This window comes from Corylus avellana, chromosome ca7 (assembly GCF_901000735.1).
Source record: "Corylus avellana chromosome ca7, CavTom2PMs-1.0".
Taxonomy (NCBI): domain Eukaryota; kingdom Viridiplantae; phylum Streptophyta; class Magnoliopsida; order Fagales; family Betulaceae; genus Corylus; species Corylus avellana.
In genome coordinates this window covers 11,596,206-11,615,242 of record NC_081547.1, presented here as the reverse complement: position 1 = coordinate 11,615,242, position 19,037 = coordinate 11,596,206, and the positions used below count along the sequence as shown (strand labels likewise).

Genomic DNA, 19,037 nt, shown 5'->3' with positions numbered 1-19,037 from the left:
GGTGCGCCGGAAAGAGAGCTGTCGGAGAGAGAAATTTGCGCCGGAGTACGGAGTGAGAGAGACAACGATCGAGAGAGAGAGAGTGAGAGTGAGATGAGCTGTAGCACTTCGTGGGATTTGGTGAAAAAAAATCGTCTGAAAATTTGAGCACCCACCAGTTTTTAATAGATGGTGGCAAATTATTTGGTGCAGCTCAATTAGTGGCTGCTACTGCATGCTTGGGGCTTTTTTAAAAAAAAATAAAAAATAAATGAGAAAAATATAAAAAAAAAAAACCCTCCAAAATAAATGAGAAATATATATATAAAAAAAAAAAAACATGAAGCAATTTGTAATTTATGCCAACTACAGTGACTAATTATTTACTATTTATTCCAAAAAAAACATTTTCTTTTTTGGTTTTTCTTTGTCCATTGGTTTTCTTGTATTTTTTTAAAAACTATTTCATTTTGTTTTCAATTATTTTATTATTTATTTGTTAAAATAATAGGGGTATTATAGGAATATTAAAAATAAGGGCATTTTTCTACAATTTGGTTGTTCGGGAGGCTACTTTAGTATCTTTTGAATATTGGAGGTTTATATTGCAAACGACTGATACTTTTGGTGGCTTTTTTATATTTTTCCCCAAAAAAAATTATGCTACCAATTTTTTAATTTTTATTTATTTATTTATTTGTAATTTTTCTCTTATAATATGTTTTTATTATTATAATATTAACTAAAAATTTCCGTTTACTAAATTTTTATGATAAAGATCATTAAGTTGATATTTATCTTATAATTAGTTATAAAATAATACAAAATCCAAAAATAATATAAGATCAATATAACTAAGGCACTAAGATAATATAAAAAGCTAACAGTTCAATTGAATGTTCGATTGAACCTTCAATTGAATGTTCGATTGAACCTTCAATTGTATCAAGTTTGATCTATCAATTGATCATACCATAGTCAATCGAACTAATTCATTAGGATCGCTCGGATGTTTGATCGAACATTTAATCCTATCACGATCAATCGAACTAATTAAGTAGGATCGATCGGACATTTGATTCTATCACGATCAATTGAACTAATTCATTATGATCGATTAGATGTTTGATCAAACGATTGATCGTATCGCGATCAATCGAACTAATTCATTACGATCGATCGGATGTTTGATCGATCATTTCATCATATCACGATCAATCGAACTAATTCATTATGATCGATCGGATGTTTGATCGAACATTTGATCCCATTACGATCGATCAAACTAATATGTAATAGTATCGATCAGAATTGATTTTATCAGATGTTTGATTGAACCTTCAATCATGTCAAGTTTTATTGATTGTATCCCGATCAATTTAAGTAATGCACTAATATAATATAAAATGCTTAGACTTCAATTACATGTTCGATCGAACATTTAATTTGTTTGAATTTTGTTCGATCATTTGATCTTATCATGATCGATCGAACGAATGCACTAGGTAGGACCAATCGGATGTCTGATCAAACATTCAATTTCAATTGTTTCAATCATTTGATCATACCACAGTCAATCGAACTAATTCATTATGATTGATCGGATATTTGATCAAACCTTCAATTTTAATTGTTTCAATCATTTGCTCTTATCACGATCAATCGAACTAATTCATTATGATTGATCGGATATTCGATCAAACCTTCAATTGCAATTGTTTCAAGTTTGATCGATCAATTGATCCTATCATGATTGATTGAACAAATGTACTATGATGAAACGGATGTTTGAACGAACCTTTAATTTCAATTGTTTCAATTTTGATTGTCACTTGATCCTATCATTTGATTGTATCACTATGAAAGTTGTTGTACATTATGAAATAAAAATTAAAAAAATTAAAATATATATATATATATATATATATATATATGTTATATATATATATATATATATATATTGTTAATTCTCGCTTCTACCGATCGATCTTTACTTGTTGCAACTAATTGCAAAGAATGGAAATTTTGGTTTCTTGAAGCAATCAATTTACACTTTCTCATCACCGTTATCGCGATCATCGATTCAAAGTAGATCGATCGCGTATCGAATTTGAATTTTATCTTTGAAAAAATTTTGTTACTGCGATCGATCGCAATAACAGAAACAACACGCACATGCTGCCCGAATGCGATCGATGGCACCATTTGTGCGATCGATTGCACTCGGACAGCACACCACGTGACCTATTTTAGGTCACTTTCCCCCCACACCCTACATATTTTTCTTCTCCAAGCACCCACCTCCGGCACTCCTCCACCGTTTTTCACCACTCCTCCACTCCTCCACCATTTTTCAGCACCTCTACCACACAGCCACCACACGGTTCTCTTCTCCGGCAACCATACCAGGTATTTTTCACCACCTCTACTTTACACCCTGTTCCCCATTCCCATCAACACCCGAACTCTGATCACTTCCCCAACTTTTTTTTTTCTCATATTTCTGTAATTGTGGGTGTTCATCCACCCACATTGCTTTGTTGTGGTTGGATTTTGGTGTTTTTGCAGGGAGTTTTGAGCGGAGTTGCTTTGTTTTGCAATTTTGGCTATCTCTAGTGCACTCCAGGTGTTTGTCAAAAGTCCCAAATCAAGCTCATCATGCCAAGAGCTCGAGCTTCGTCCTCCCGAGCGTCTGATACCCGAGCCATATCTCCCCTTCCCACTTTTGAGGAGCGGGAGCTTCTATTTGAGACCACCTTCGCCATTCGCAAAGACTTTCAAAATCTTGAGGCGACTCAATGGGTGGTCATCGAGCTCAAGCGACGGGGGCTCAACAAGCTTTTCAAGCCGGTCACCACCACTGCCTACAGAAAATTGGTGACCGAGTTCTATGCCAACCTGTCGCATGACTACAACAACGTGGCGGCCCTCTCTTCCAAAGTGAAAGGCAAAGCTATTGACGTAACACGGGCTGACATTGCTGCTGCCCTTCAATGCAATCATGAGCACCCTCCAGAAGCCGCACAACTTGCTAAGCAACCGGCCAGATTCTACGTGGCGGAAATCATTGAGGACATGTGCGATGGGCAATATGCTGATTCCCATCATCATGCCGGCTGCCAATCCAAGCTACCTCAACGGCTTTGGTTTGTGGACTCCATATTACACCGTAATGTTTTTCCCTTGGGGCAGAAATCTCAGAGGCGGGATCAATTTCTTCAAACACTATACGTCTTCCATAAAGATGCTTGGTACTCCATTCCCGACATAATTTGGAACCAAATTCAGAAATTTTGGAATGGGGTGCACGTTGGAGGAGAGGAGTCCACCATTCATGGTGGTTTCCTTTCCCATACTTAATCTCATACATCCTTCGGAAGAAAGGCATCAAGGGTACCGCAGCTGATGAGTCAGTCACTACTACTCCCAAATTTGGCATTCGCCAATGGAACAAGAGCTTGTCCCACATGCCCCGGGGACCAGCAGCTGGTGCGGAAGAGAGTGAGGCCGAGCCGATGGCCGAAGATGAACCTGTAGTTGAGCTAGAGGCATCTGAGCAGGAGGCACAAAACCGCTCACTTATTGAAGAAATAGTGGGCCTTCGGAGAGAGTTGGCTGGCCAAAGAAAGGAGGCTTGGGAAAATAAAGAATTGATGGACAAACGCCTAGGGGCCTTAGAAGAATTGATGCAGTCCATTCTCACCCGGTTGCCACCACCATCTGCAGGAGCATCATCTTCTGGACAAAAGTGAGCAGGGACCACCGTCTGGCTGAAGACGTTAAACTTAGCGCTCATGGGAGGCACCCCATAGTTTACCCTTTTTATTTTGTTTAGTATGTTTTAAGTTAATCTTTTTATTTGTCTTTAGTTTTGTTTCTTTTTACTCGCTTTTGTGTTTTCTTATGGGAATGACCCCGTATTTGCACACGGCCGGTTGTTGAATTGCAAGGTATCAATACATTTTCACTTAAAACTGAGAGGAATTATTTTACGGTTTAGATTTTATTTTGTTATATTTAACAGTGTAAAATATTTCCATAAGGTATCAATATATTCATCATATAATATATATACACTATTAGATCTGTAAAATTTAATATGAATTCTGAAATGGGAATTAACAAAATGGGAATTAAGTCTTCAAATGGGAATTAAGAATTAAGTTTTCATTCGGGGAATTAATTCCCATTTGGTTAGGAATCATTTGGGGAATTCACTTAAAACTGAAGTCTTCAAATTAGTCCGAATGAAAACTTTATCCTCCAAATGGAACTCCTAACCAAATGGCAAATATATACAAATTAAAATCTTTCTTTAGGAGGATGGAATTGAAATAGAAGAATTTTTCCTTTATATATATATATATTTAAACAACTGTGCATATGGAATAAGTGAAAGCGAGAGCTTTACTTTTACGGTTAAAATTTTATTTTGTTATATTTAACGGCATATTGTGTCACTTTATGTGAAAATTTTAAAGAATGCAGTGATATATACACAATTTTAGTGGACGCTATTGGCCATCAATTTTATTTTTTTATTTTTTTTTATTTTTCTACCTACTCTTTAGGGTCGACTTTGTCGATCCTAATACTTAAGTATTCAAAGTCGACTCTAATAATGGGTTTTCAGCGTCCACTAAAAGTGGACGCTATTGGTCATAAATTTTATTTTATTTTAATTTTTCTACGTAATCTTTAGGGTCGACTTTGAAAGTCGACCCTAATAATGGGTCGTCCGCGTCCATTTTTAGTGAACGCTATTGGTCATCAAATTTATTTTATTTTTGTATTTTTAATTCTTCTACATAATCTTTAGGGTCGACTTTCAAATAATGGGTCTTCGCGTCCACTAAAAGTGGACGCTATTGGTCATCAATTTTTTTTTTTAATTCTTCTACGTACTCTTTAGGGTCGACTTTCAACGTCAACCCTAATAATGGGTCTTCAGCGTCCACTTTTAGTGGACGCTATTGGTCATCAATATTTTTTTTTTAGGGAAAATTACAGTTTACCCCCCCCCCCCAAAGTTGTCAGCGATTTGCAATTCCGCCCCCAAAGTTTCAATTTTTGCAATCCACCCCCCCTAAAGTTTCAATTTTTTGCAATTCAGGCATTCCGTCAGTCAAAGCCGCTATGACTGACGGAACAGTGATCACGTGCGACGCACGTGATCACTTTATGCGTTTTTGTGCCCAAAATACCCCCATCAAGTGGTTACACCCTGACCCACGCCCAAACCCAGCTAGCCTACGCCCAAACCCAACTGACCCACGCCCCGACCCTGCTAACCCAACCCCCAACCCAGACTTAAACTTAGTTAAAACAGCAAATAAACAAAACTGAAAAGGTCTAGAAAAACCCGGCACGCACGAGGATGGGGAGGACGTTGCTGAGTCACGAGCGAAAGGGACCCGAGAGAGGTAGAACCCACCTCCGATAGCCACGCGACAAGCTACCCGACACCCACTCGAGATCAACCCAAAGTTTGGAGCTTTGCGCATTTGTGTACGACGAGGCAAGTTTTTGCCCTTATTTGATTCGTAAATTTACACCGAAATGTGTAGTATCGTTCTAGGGTTTTTCGTAAATTGGGGTTTTCTTGAGGGGGTTTTTAATTTGGTTATCCCTAACTCTGTGATGTTGATTTATTGTTAACAAATTTTTGTTTCCCCTTGTATATTGATTTATTGCGAAGAGAGAGAGCAATGATGGAGTATACTTCAAGTTCTGGAGCTTCATCTTCACCGCAGAGGCTTTGTTACTGTGAGCGGCCGATGGTTGTAAAAACAGCTCAAATAGAGCACAATTTCGGGAGGAGGTTTGTGGGTTGCAAAAATTACAAGGCACGTTTTATGTTTATGATGAGTGTTGCGAAAATTTGGGCAAGTTCTTCAAACACGTAATTTCTTGTTTATGGTTATAATTTTTGTAGGGTGTTCTTTAAGGTTTAGGGTAAGTATTGATAATTTGTTGTTTGAATTTCTTGTTTATGGTTTTAATTTTCGGTGTTGGTTATGTGTGTTTAAGTTGAGTAGTGATGGTTGTGGGTTCTTTGTTGGGTTATTTTAGGGTTTAGTTATTTGTTATAATTTGTTTAGGTGTGATGCTTGTGTAATGGTTGAAAACCAAAATTTGGGCAAGTTCTTCAAACTCTTTATCCATTTCTTGTTTATGGTTGTAATTTTTGTAGGGTGTTCTTTAGGGTTTAGGGTAAGTATTGATAATTTCTTGTTTGAATTTCTTGTTTATGGTTTAATTTTCGTTGTTGGTTATGTGTGTTTAAGTTGAGTAGTGATGGTTGTGGGTTCTTTGTTGGGTTATTTTAGGGTTTAGTTATTTGTTATAATTTGTTTAGGTGTGATGCTTGTGTAATGGTTGAAAACCAAAATTTGGGCAAGTTCTTCAAACTTTTATCCATTTCTTGTTTATGGTTATAATTTTTGTAGGGTGTTCTTTAGGGTTTAGGGTAAGTATTGATAATTTCTTGTTTGAATTTCTTGTTTATGGTTTTAATTTTCGTTGTTGGTTATGTGTGTTTAAGTTGAGTAGTGATGGTTATGAGTTCTTTGTTGGGTTATTTTAGGGTTTAGTTATTTGTTATAATTTGTTTAGGTGTGATGCTTGTGGGTTTAGGGTTTGGAAAAAAAAAAAAAAAATTGATTGTGAAAAAAACTTCACCATTTACCTATTTTATATGTAACTATAAAAAAATGGGTATGTGTAATATTGTATGTGTTTAGATTGGTGATTAATATTTGTTTACTATTTTATAGATCAACCGAGATTGTGGTTACTTTGAATGGGTTGATCCTGAGCTGTGTGCGAAATGTAAAAGGATTGGAACTTGGTTCTGGCGAAAGCACCAAAAATTGTTGTCAGAAGCAAAGCGGTGTGAAGACGTGGTTCAAGTTGAAGTCAGTAAGGTGAAGGTAGAAATGGAGAGAGCAAATCTATGTTTGAAGGTAGAAATGGATAAAGAAATTGCCCGGTATCATAAGGAAGTAGAGATTGGGGAGATCAAACTCCATGCAGTTAAGAAGAATTACCGAACAATTCTTGCGTGTTCCTGGGTAATTTGTTTAAGTGTCATTTTCGTTTTGTTGTTTGTATACACTTCAAGTGGTTCGTATGAATGCAAGCTTGGCCGTTTGAAGTTGAACTGAGGTCTATGTAATTTTGAGATGACATTGTGTTTTTTTATGTTTGTGTTATTTTAGGAGCACAATGTGGTATTTTGTAACATAAGTAATTGTGGGAGCACAATGCCGTACGTTTTAGAGCCGTGTAATTGTAGAAGCTTATTTGAAATGTAATATACTTTTTAATGAATTTATTAGTTGCTATGACTGTGATTTCCTGTTTTACGTATACATGAATTGCGTGTATGGCATGTCACTTGGGTATTTTGTGTTTTATTTTTTACCTTTTAAAAATAACATTTATCATTACAAGTGGTGCATCTTATTAAAAAAATTCTCCTCGGCCTTTATAATTTAAATGGGTGTTATAATGACGATTTACTAGAGAATTATAACGCACGTGCTTGACAATTCCACTACCGACTTGCAAATTATTGAAAAGGAAAACCTTTAATTCCACAACCGAGTTGAGAATTATGAAAATCTATACCCATTATGAAAGACATGAGATACAAATCAACTTCACCACATCTTAGATTTGTGGCATAGGTACAAAAACAGCAACCAAAAAAAGCCTTCGATAATTTATCTTAGTTTATCAGTGCACAATTTGGTAACCAAGCAGTAATTTTGTAGTCTTTTAAGATATTCTGGTCTATGGGCCAACATAATCACACAAGCATGTACACGGATCTTGCCGGCATATATTATGAAAATTCAATAATGCAATCATTTAAAACCACCAAATGCAAAGCCAAGATTGTTATGACTTAGCGTGAGATAGATCATCAACCAACCCCAACCCCAACCTTGTGCATAACCCTACAAATAATCATTTCAAATACGCAAATCTAAAGCTAAAATGACTTAAAACGAGTCCCAATAACACTATAAATCATGGAAACGGAAAAAGAAAACATTGTAAATAGAAAATAATCTTCAACAAATAATTAAGCCTACAATACATCCAGAATTTCCATAAAAAATGTCCACATTTCCAACCTACTTCCAACCAAGTAAAAACTATGTACTTCCACATCTTAAACAAAAATAAATCTACAACAAGTAATTACATGCATACAACACATTCACAATTTCCATAAAACAAATGTCCACATTTCTTCTTTCATCTACTTCCAACCAAGTCAAAACTATGTACGTTCACATCTTAAACCAAAATCAATCTCCAACAAGTAAGTAAGCCTGCAATACATGAATAATTTCCATGCAAATATCTCAATATTTGTATCCTACTTCCAGCCAAGTAAAAAGTATGTACCTCCACATATTAAACAAAAAAAAAAATCTGCAGCAAGTAACCAACCAACACATTCACAATTTCCATACAAAAAATGTCCACATATTTCCGACCTACTTCCAACCAAGTCAAAACTTATCTGCAACTCATTACCAACTTCCTACCACATATTCTGTTATCCATACATATATCCAACAACCAACCACATATATTGTTATCCATACACATTACAAATGAAAATCACATATATTGTTATCCATACACATTACCAAAAAATGAAACATATCAAAACCACAAAAAACACATAAGGCTAATTGTCCATTACTTTACGGCGTCCATTGTGGATTGAGCCGTTTCCTCTTGGCTTCCATAATTTCAATACCCATTTCTACTGTTGTTGCAATGCATTTTCCTTTCAACTTTGCGATATTATCAAGCTTTGCTACAGTACCATTAGCATGAGGAGGTGCAACAGTAGTAGGTGCAACTATACCACCTCTGCCTGCACCACTTCTGCCTGCAACACTTATGCCTACCCCACCTCTGCCTGCACCACCTCTGCCTGCAACATCATTGCCTACACCACCTCTGCCTCCACCACCTCGAATTGCAAATCCCCTCCTCATTTTAGCCCTTCTAGGTCCACCACCCATAGTTTTCCGTCTAGTTCCACCACCTCTAGTTCTAGGCCCTGTACGTGAAGGTTGGGTTCCAGCGGGGACCTCTTCAGTGAGGTCAATATGTACAGGAGCCCGGGTCGGTGTACTACGGAAAATACCTCTAATCCTATCAGATGTACGAGTCCTTGATGCAGGACCTCCTGTAACCATTACAGGAATTTCAAGGGCATCTTCTGTACCTTCCACCCTGCCCCATGCTGCAAGTAAGGTAATTCCTACCCCAGGTTCAAAGGGGCGAGATCGGTATTTTGGTCTTCAACAGGTGGAGGTGTTGCTCCTCTTTCAACTCCAAATCCAGGGGGAGGTGTCTGCTCACTTTCATCAACAAGTCTGGGGATTACAAATTCACGTGGAGCATGTGTAGGCTGAACTTTCCCCTTACCCTTCTGCAAAAACAACAAATGAAAATATATATATATATATATATATATAAAATACAAAATAAATAAGTACTAGATGGTAGCAAAGATGTTATATGTCATATTAGAGTTTAGGTGAATAAATGTACAAAGTAAAGACGGCTATCATATAGTTAAGTACCTTGAGTATGGTGGATGCTTGTGGACCAGTGGTTAACCCAGATGCTGTATTGTTCTTGTTCAAATCCTCTTTATTCTAAACAATACCATAGAAAGTAAGAACAAATTATGAACTAATAAAAATATACCCATTATGCGTTGGGTATGAGAAAACCTACTACTAAAACAACATAATTTCTAAGTACCTTTACTGCATTTGATGACTGGCTGGGACCACCACTGCCACTATTTTTCACCGCCTTAGCTTTCTGCTAACATCAAATGTAACAATTGTCTAGTGACTACATTTGCCTACAAACCGTAAAAAAATGGCAGTACAAGCGCCTAAAAATGTCTACCTTGCCCACAACACGTGCCTTGCTTTTACCAGTTGTTCGAGTATTGGACCCAACACTTTGTGACTGCATAAAAAATTGTAAACAAATATTAGCATGTCATACAAAGTCTAAAACAAGCCAGTTAAAACCAGGTTATATATTAAGGACGATTTAATAGGGTTGAATAACACTTACACTTGCTGTAGGGGGGTTTTAAGCTGACTTCCTGAAGATTGATTAAGTGGACAGCTCCTCTTATTGTGACCCAAACCAGTACACTTCGCACATCTCATCCTTGCTCCAAATTTCCTAATTCGGTTAAGATTTTTGGGGTCCCTACTCTCATTAGGAGCCCTCTTTCTTAACCTCTTTGGTCTCCCGGGGGCCACTCTAATTGTAGGTGGTTCCAAATGATCATGTCTGGTCTTTATCCATTGTTCCTCACTAGGCATTGGATAAATTATTGGTGCATATGCCTTCTTGTACGTCTCGATTGTGTAGCATTCATCAACATAGTCCTCCGAATTCCCACAATCATAGAGTACAGCAGCAAATGCATGGGGACAGGGGATTCCAGTGATTTCTCATTGCCTGCAACCACATCGTCTTTTACGTAGGTCTACCACATACTGTTTGTTGCTGGGAGCAAAAACCTCAAACATTCCATCACCAGCATAGGTTGCAATGCAGTCCATTGCATCCAACCCAATTGCCTCCAATTTTTGCACAATCCTAGGGCACAACCTCCCTGTCAACTTCGCAATCCCTTCCCTCTTAGCCTGATATCTCCTCAACAACTTTTTTCTTATCATTTCCAACATTGTCAAAATAGGCTTGTCACGAGCATTGAGGATGTATGAGTTGAAACACTCACATATATTGTTCACCAGCAACTCACACCTTGGAGATTCATTAAACCAAGCCCGAGACCACCCACTGGGGTCAAGTAATCGTATGCATCCTTACTAAGTTTCTTTAATTCTTCCATATGAGTTGTAAACTCATGTTCAGTGTATGCGGTTGCTGCAGCCCATAACTACTCTTTCAATGCCAATCCTTTATGGCCCTCCAAGTCTCTGAAGTTGGCATACAGATGCCTAACACAAATTCGATGATCCGCCGTTGGAGGCACAGACTCTAAAGCTGGCATGAGACCCTGAACAACAAATTCATAATGCATGAAAAAATGACCAAAATAATAAAATTATTTAACAAATTTGTTTAAGTGTGATTTGAAAATTATGAGCAAAAATTAAATGTAACGTACTTTACCTTTTGTCTATCCGAAATAAATGTTGGTCTGCAGCCCCTTTCATGCACTCCAAGATCGGACACTAGGGTTTCCAAAAACCATGTCCAAGAGTCCTTGGTCTCAGCTTCGACAACAGCAAATGCGATTGGGTACATATTATTATTCCCATCCCTTCCAATTGCAGCTAACAGTTGTCCTTTCAAGAAGCATCCATCCACCCCTATGACAGGCCTACAACCATCCAGAAACCCCTTCTTCATTGCAGCAAGAGAAAAATACAGCCTTCCAAACTTTGGAAGCACATTTGGGTTTGGCCTGTCAACCTTCATCATCATACAACTTCCCCTGTTCGTTTGTCTCAATGTCTTGCAATAATCCCACAGGTGACCATATTGGTCTTCAAGCTTCCCGTGTATTTTTTGACATGCCTTGGCCCTAGCCCTGTACATCATACTTGGACTCACATCCACTTTCCACTTCTCCTTCACTTCATGTTGTATGACATTCAAGGGCATATTCGGCTGAATTCGGAACTTCTCAATCAACTTGTTCGATATCCAAGTTGAGTTCACAATGGAGTTCTTGTATTGCCTACCACACACATGTTTAGGCTGCATAGATCTTATCTGAAATGTTTGTTCATCAGAAACCTGCCTTGCATATAGTCGGTACTGACACTTGTCATCCCTACACACAACAATAGACTTTCTTCTTTCATTCTTTTTGAACCTAATTTCCTTGCCCCTCAAAAGATTGTACTCTTTAACAGCTTCTCGAAATGTTTGTATGTCCGGGAAAGTCATGTAGAGATGCAGCTCTGGGTTAACTAGGTCCACTCGCTGAAATTCAGACGTTTTTGTAGATGTCCCTTCAGCTTCCTCATCACTACTGGGTGGTGACTCCAATATGTCACTTCTAGCCATTTCAGAGTTTGTGTCATCATCATCTACTTCTTCAAATTTTTTTATTTTTCTTACGCCCACTTTCGGACCTAATAGAAGCATCAGTTCCGTGGGCCTCACCATGGTTCCCATCTTCTTCATCACCTATTTCTTCCTCCTCACCCTCATTGTCATAACCACCATCACCATCACCATCACCAACGGTTCCAGCTTCACTAGTTCCTGATCCAGTTCCAGTATCGCCTACGTCAACATCTACATCAAATAAATCCTCATCATCACTGAGTTTGCCTTTCCACCAAGGGTCGTTGTAATCAACCCTTCCCTCCTCTTCATCATCATCTTCTCCTTCGTAATCCTGAACATCACCCTGACCCTCCCCAAAACACACAACATACAAATGCACAATATATTGCCCTTTATGGCAGCCAACCATGAACAATACGTCGGCATCAGAGCTGATTAAATGCAAACCACCCATTAACGTCTTATCAGGTTCTCTGACGTATATTAGATCCCCTGGCTTGTAACCGTAGTCTTTACAAATATCTTCAAGCTCAAAAAAAGACAAGGTGTCAGGATCATACCCTTCACCATGAACAATAACTTCTCCCCCCATGTGATTGCAACCACAACTTCTGTCAAATCTATCGCCATACCTAACCTCGAACACTAGATTCAAAGACATCCTACAAAATTAATGAATAAAATGTATGAGAAGCAACTTTAAATAAGTTTACAAATATAATTATTGCTTAAGAATGAAGTTATGCAAATCTAAGATCAAACCCTAAAAATACATGCAAATATTTTGGAAGCAATACAACCAAGTGATAATTCAAATATTTGTTAGGGCTAGGATTGTGTAGTGTGGTGTCTTGTGTGCACATGACGTATGTTGGAGTGTCCCATGAATAATATGAGTTATAATACTACATTGATTGTTAGAGTAAATGATTTTCAACATTGCATGAAATCTGATTTGATTATGTAGCTGATTACTAATTAAAGCGAAATCTGTCAAAATATAGACATGCATAATAGAATAGTCAAGCTTAGTCAATTACATTAGAAAGAAAAGGAGAAAAAAAAAAAGAGGAAACTTACCTAATTAAATGATTTTATCCAATACCCCTAAATCGCACTTATTGAAACCTCTAGCTCAAAAGACCTAAATGGTATAGATTTTACCTTATTATTTATCACTATGTATTAATGAAATACTAAATATTGTTCAATCCAAAATGTCTATCATTTAATTTTAAAATAATGATTGAGATTTGAATATCTTAAATTTTTGTATCTATTTTTGTAGTTTATACCGAATGCTGCAGAGGATGGAAATTGATGCATCTTGCATGGCGTGATTTGATTAGGTAGAAATATGAACAAGAAGACTAGATCTAAACGTAAGAAAAGATATGCATCCCTTTTTAAAAATAATAATAATAATAATAATAATAATAATAGTGCATTAAATGATATCCTCCCAAAAAGTTGAATTTTCTAAACAGGATCAAACAATATAGGAAGAGAGAGAATTCTTTTACTGGGAAACAGATGAACAGATGAACAAAATTACCCAACTATCTCCATTGCAAACAATTATCTCACTTGCAAACATGCATGGGTGGGATTAAATATATGACAACATTACCCAATTTTAATATTTTTTTTTTAAAAAAGAAGAAGGTCAAATTAGAAGGAAAAGATTATTGAGATATCAACCTGTAGCTTAAGTGAAGTTTGTCTTTAAAATTTGGCCGGGAACCAAAAACAATAAAGAAAAAAAAGAAGAAGAAGTACATAGAGAATTCAAGTGGTCAGCATGATACATGTAGGCAACATTAACAAAATGTCTTATTCAATAGACTATAAGCTACAGAAATAAAACCGTCACTAGAAACCGATTTATGCTAAGTTAATGCTAATCGTCCCCCAAGTTGATCAACCAACACACTAAGCTCCAACTAAACCTGAACAAACCAAACCATTTTTTAATTTTTTTTTCAAACATGATATTATTTCCTTTTAAATGGTTCTTCTAATAGAGGGTCTCAAAACTCTTAATTACCTCAAACTACATAATTTTCAAGTAGTATTTCTATAGACATACATATACATATATAATGACTACTAGGCCCTGCCATGTCGGCATAGTAAGATAAAGGTATAATATAAATTACTTTATTCTAGAGCATAAGTTAAATTGGGGGACGTATTACTAGGCACCACATTCTACGAACATAAGAAAAGAAGTTAAGAACTAAGAAGGCCTCTATAATTTTTTAAGCCAGACGTATGTTAATACCACTTGTAGAGAAAGTAATAAAATAAATTCCACCCAAAAAGTTTAGACAGTTGACTGGAAGGTTTCATGTCGGCATGTTAATCAATCAAGCCAATAAATAGTCTCTTAAAGAACATGGGCGGATGCATTCACATGCTCCTGCGTGGGTCACTGCAACTACATACACACATACAAGAAAATAATTTATGTGAAATTTAACATCTATAACTACTTTTATAATTTATCCATTCTATGTGGACTATTATTGAGCTTGCTGTTCTCATAAGAACCATTAAAAATGCAGATGTGAAAAGGATATAGAAGTACATGTGATATTAATACACACAAGAAACCATGAAATAAAAAGCCCTAAAAGTGAAGTGCGAAGAAAGAGAAATTGATGAGGGATTAGTTGCATAGGGTCATTGTAATCAAACCAAACCATTTTTTAATTTTTTTGTCAAACATGTTATTATTTCCTTCTACTTTCAACTCCAAATATCTCACTTGATTAATAAAAAGAAAAAGGAAAGAGACAACCTTCATCCATAACCACCAAACCCCATGCCAAACTCTAATGGTTTATTGGGAAATAGATGAACAAAATTACGGAATTATTTTAAAACCCTAAACATTTATCATCTCACAAAAACCCCAATTTACCAAAAACCCTACTTTCATGGTAAGTCAGTTAAAATTCTAAATCCAACAAGATTATACACTTTGGGGACCACTTTTGTTCACAGGACAAGATTATGCACTTTGGGGACCACTTTTGTTCACACGACAACATTATACACTTTGGGGACCACTTTTGTTCCAATACAAACAACCATGTTCACCCAATGTTGCAATAAATCAATATACAATAGAAAACAAAAATTTGTTAACAATAAATCAACATCACAGAGTTAGGGATAACCAAATTAAAAACCCCCTCAAGAAAACCCCAATTTACGAAAAACCCTAGAACGATACTACACATTTTAGTGTAAATTTACGAATCAAATAAGGGCAAAAACTTACCTCGTCGTACACAAATGCGCGAAGCTCCAAACTTTGGGTTGATCTCGAGTGGGTGTCGGGTAGCTTGTCGCGTGGCTGTCGGAGGTGAGTTCTACCTCTCTCGGGTCCCTTTCGCTCATGACTCAGCAACGTCCTCCCTTCCCTCGTGCGTGCCGGGTTTTTCCAGACCTTTTCAGTTTTGTTTATTTGCTGTTTTAACTAAGTTTAAGTCTGGGTTGGGTTGGGTTGGGTTGGGTTGGGGGTTGGGTCAGCAGGATCGGGGCGTGGGTCAGCTGGGTTTGGGCGTGGGTCAGGGTGTAACCACTTGATGGGGGTATTTTGGGCACAAAACCGCATAAAGTGATCACGTGCGTCGCACGTGATCACTATTCCGTCAGTCACAGCGGCTTTGACTGACAAAATGCCTGAATTGCAAAAAATTAAAACTTTAGGGGGGTGGATTGCAAAAATTGAAACTTTAGAGGCGGAATTGCAAATCGCTGACAACTTTGGGAGGGTAAACTGTAATTTTCTTTTTTTTTTTAATTTTTCTACGTACTCTTTAGAAGTCGACCCTATTGATCTTTTATTTGATTTTTTTTTTCTTTTTTTTTTTCCATCTTTTAAGTGGACGCTATTGGTATACTAATCGTCGACGCTAAAAGTTTTTTTTGTCCGCTTAAATTTTTCCCGCCCCTTGAATAATTCCTGCGTGTATATTAGGGTCGACTTATTTGCGTCCACTGTAAAGTAGACGCTAATGGTCAACCTTTCGACCCATTATTAGCGTCCACTCCAATGTGGACGCTAGTACTTAACTATTAGGGGCGACTTTCAATATTCGCCCCTAATAGTTGAGTAAAAAGTCGCCCCTAATAAGTCGCCCCTGATGAGTAACTTTCTTGTAGTGTTAACAGCCTATGACAAAGATATAATATAATTGAGTGAGCATTTAAAGTGCCTCATCACTTTTTATCAATAGGGTTTGCTTATCAAGCCGCCCCCAAGGGATAAGGTTATTCTTGTCCCATTGCTATTCCATTATTGCTGGAATTGACATGAAGAAACTTGAACTCGACAGAAACCATTAATGAAGTATGACATTCTTCAAGCATCCAAATAATAATTTTCCATAGGGATCAATGCCAACAAGAAAAACTTATTATAAATGAAGTTATCTTTTGTCACAAAGGAAAGCTCAAACTCGTGCCCAAATCTCTTTGAAGCTTAAAGAAAATCTGAGGTTGCTATGGTGGAAGATAATGGAAAACAAAAACAAAGGAATTTAATTCCTTCGTCATATTGATTCAAAATAGCTTCTTTAGAGGCAATTTAGACTAAGCTGATGAGGTTGCCTTCACTTTCTCAACCAGGTCAGCTGCATCTTGAACTGTTGAGATATTCTCAGCACCCCCTTCTCCAATTGACACTTCAAATTTCTCTTCCAAAGCCATCATAATTTCCACCTGATTATAATTACCAACTCATTAGATAATCTTGCATGCAAAATAATTATATTAGTGGGTCCATTTGGTTGTGCAATTTTAAAAAGTACGATGTTAAAATAGCAATTTTAAAATGTATGATTTAAAATCGCAGTTTAGCCTTTAAAATCGTGCATTTTCAAAGTACTTACTTGCCTTGATTTGATTACACAAATTGTCTACATTTTCAAATCACAACTTTTTAAAAACGCAATTTCAAATTATTACTTTTGCAATTCAAATTAAAATTGCCTTTTTATCTATGAAATATAAAGCAATCTCAGGCCATACTATGTCAAGTGAATCAGCACCCAAATCGGCAAACTTGGTTTGTGGGGTCACAGTGCTTTCATCAATAGACAGCTGCTTTGATATGATGCCTTGGACACCTTGAAGTGTTTCCGGTTGAGCCTGCACATTGTAAATTTATTAGCATTGATTTCAAAAGGTGTGATTTTAAAAAATGGAGTTAAGTGTTTGATATACTTCTGTGCTTCGTAAACGCAAATTTTTTTATGTTTTTCAAACAATGTAATAGTAAAGAGTGAAAGTAAATGATTACGATGGAGCATGAGATTGTAGTCTTGAAGCAACTAGGGAGAGGAGATGATGGTTTAGCTCCCTTTGTGATTTGGATTTTGGGCAAAACTATTAGCCCTCCAATCATAGGACCACCCTGAGAATGAAATAAGCCAATGCACTCGTTAATCTTCTTTCCCTCTCTATCTCCACCCATTGAACAAATAAAGAAAGAGAAGAAGGTGTGGCACGACTTACATTAATGGTGCGTAGGGTATTGAAGTGGCAATTGGTGCTTCTAACCTTGGAAATGCAAGGAAGGGCGGCCATAGGAGAAGATGAAGTAAGAAAAGTAGCCATAAGTAAAAGGAAGAGAAAATAATACGTGGGTTAATCAAAGAACTTGTTTGTTGGTATGATAATGCAGAGAATAAATGTTCATATATATATATATATATATATATAGAGAGAGAGAGAGAGAGAGAGAGAGAGAGAGAGAGAGAGAGAGATGAGAGGTTGAAGGCAGAAAATAGCTGGAAGTGATGAAGTTGAGTGATAACCAGGAAGTAAATCCAATGAGCCATGAGTTGGGCGGATTCTACCATGTATTTTGTCTCTTCTTCTTGTAAACCTCAACTCAAACACAACTCAGCCAAACTCTAGGGCTTGTTAATATCGCTTTGGGCCTGCTCCAGATGCAAATAAGTCACTTCTTTGTGGTCACATAAATCTATATATAACTTTGAGTAATTTTTTTAAATACTCATTTTTCATCACACTCTTATATTATTTGACTAATATGATAGTACTCACTGCTCATCAGCCCTTGAATTTTTGTCTTTTCAATAAAAGTTTATCTAAGAGCTGATAGATACTACCGCATCAACTCAATAATATAAAAATAGTATAGGAAATAAGTATCTAGCATTACTCTATAACTTTTGTATGACAAGCCCACCTCTCTCCTCCCAAAAAATAATAATAATAATAATAATAATAAGAATTTCATAAATTCAGTCAATTCATGCAAAACTCAGCTTTAATTTTTTTTTTTTTTTTTTTTTTTTTCTGTTATAATCCACCATTATCAAAATAAAACACTATTGATGCCGCGATTTGCTAAAAACCTACCGGAGTCCAAATAAAGGTATTAAGCATACAAATACAATATGCATCAATCATGATCAAAGTTGGGGATGTAGCTCACATGGTAGAGCGCTCGCTTTGCATGCGAGAGGTACGGGGTTCGATACCCCGCATCTCCAGTAATTGTACAAGTCTGTTTTTTTTCCCAATAATATATTGGCTTCTCGGCTGATGCTTCACAAACGTAATTCTTTGGCTTACAAGAGGTTTTTGTATCTACTTCTGCTCCAATTAGTTTAGATAATTCATAATTTATTCAAATATTTGATTGTTTTGATTTTATTAATTTAAAAAAACAAAACAAAGTTCGTATTTTTGGTAATTTCTCTCATCGTATTGTTTTCTTATTTGATATTTATTTATTTGTGGTCTTTTTTGATTAATCATTATGTTTATGTTTGATTCATTTGGTTATTAAAGAGATCAAATTGAACGGTTGGGTGATTTGGTGGTGGGTCATAGTTGTTAGTTTGTGACTTTTAATTTAGTTGGTTGTGTTGTTTCTTTATTTGCTAATTATTGTT

General features: G+C 36.6%; 1 protein-coding gene and 1 non-coding gene across 2 annotated transcripts; one reads left to right on the top strand and one right to left on the bottom strand.

Moving 5' to 3' along the window:
• Nucleotides 1-16,701: 16,701 nt before the first annotated feature.
• On the bottom strand, nucleotides 16,702-17,727 carry LOC132187861 (acyl carrier protein 1, chloroplastic-like). Its single transcript, XM_059602296.1, has 4 exons — nucleotides 17,626-17,727; nucleotides 17,411-17,524; nucleotides 17,140-17,259; nucleotides 16,702-16,830 (listed from the first exon to the last, which is right to left on the bottom strand). Exons 1-4 carry the CDS (start codon nucleotides 17,725-17,727, stop codon nucleotides 16,702-16,704), a joined length of 465 nt encoding a protein of 154 aa, XP_059458279.1.
• An 832-nt stretch (nucleotides 17,728-18,559) lies between these two features.
• Nucleotides 18,560-18,632, top strand: TRNAA-UGC (transfer RNA alanine (anticodon UGC)). The gene has a single exon. It is a non-coding gene; the product is annotated as a tRNA-Ala (tRNA).
• The last annotated feature ends 405 nt before the right edge of the window (nucleotides 18,633-19,037 follow it).

What these genes read in the sequence shown, in the direction of transcription:
- LOC132187861 (XM_059602296.1), bottom strand. Translation starts at nt 17,727, where the DNA reads ATGGCTACTTTTCTTACTTCATCTTCTCCTATGGCCGCCCTTCCTTGC. An exon ending in ATACCCTACGCACCATTAAT is followed by an intron (nt 17,525 to 17,625) that starts GTAAGTCGTGCC and finishes TTTCATTCTCAG; the next exon opens with GGTGGTCCTATGATTGGAGG. An exon ending in GTGCTGATTCACTTGACATA is followed by an intron (nt 16,831 to 17,139) that starts GTATGGCCTGAG and finishes AATTATAATCAG; the next exon opens with GTGGAAATTATGATGGCTTT.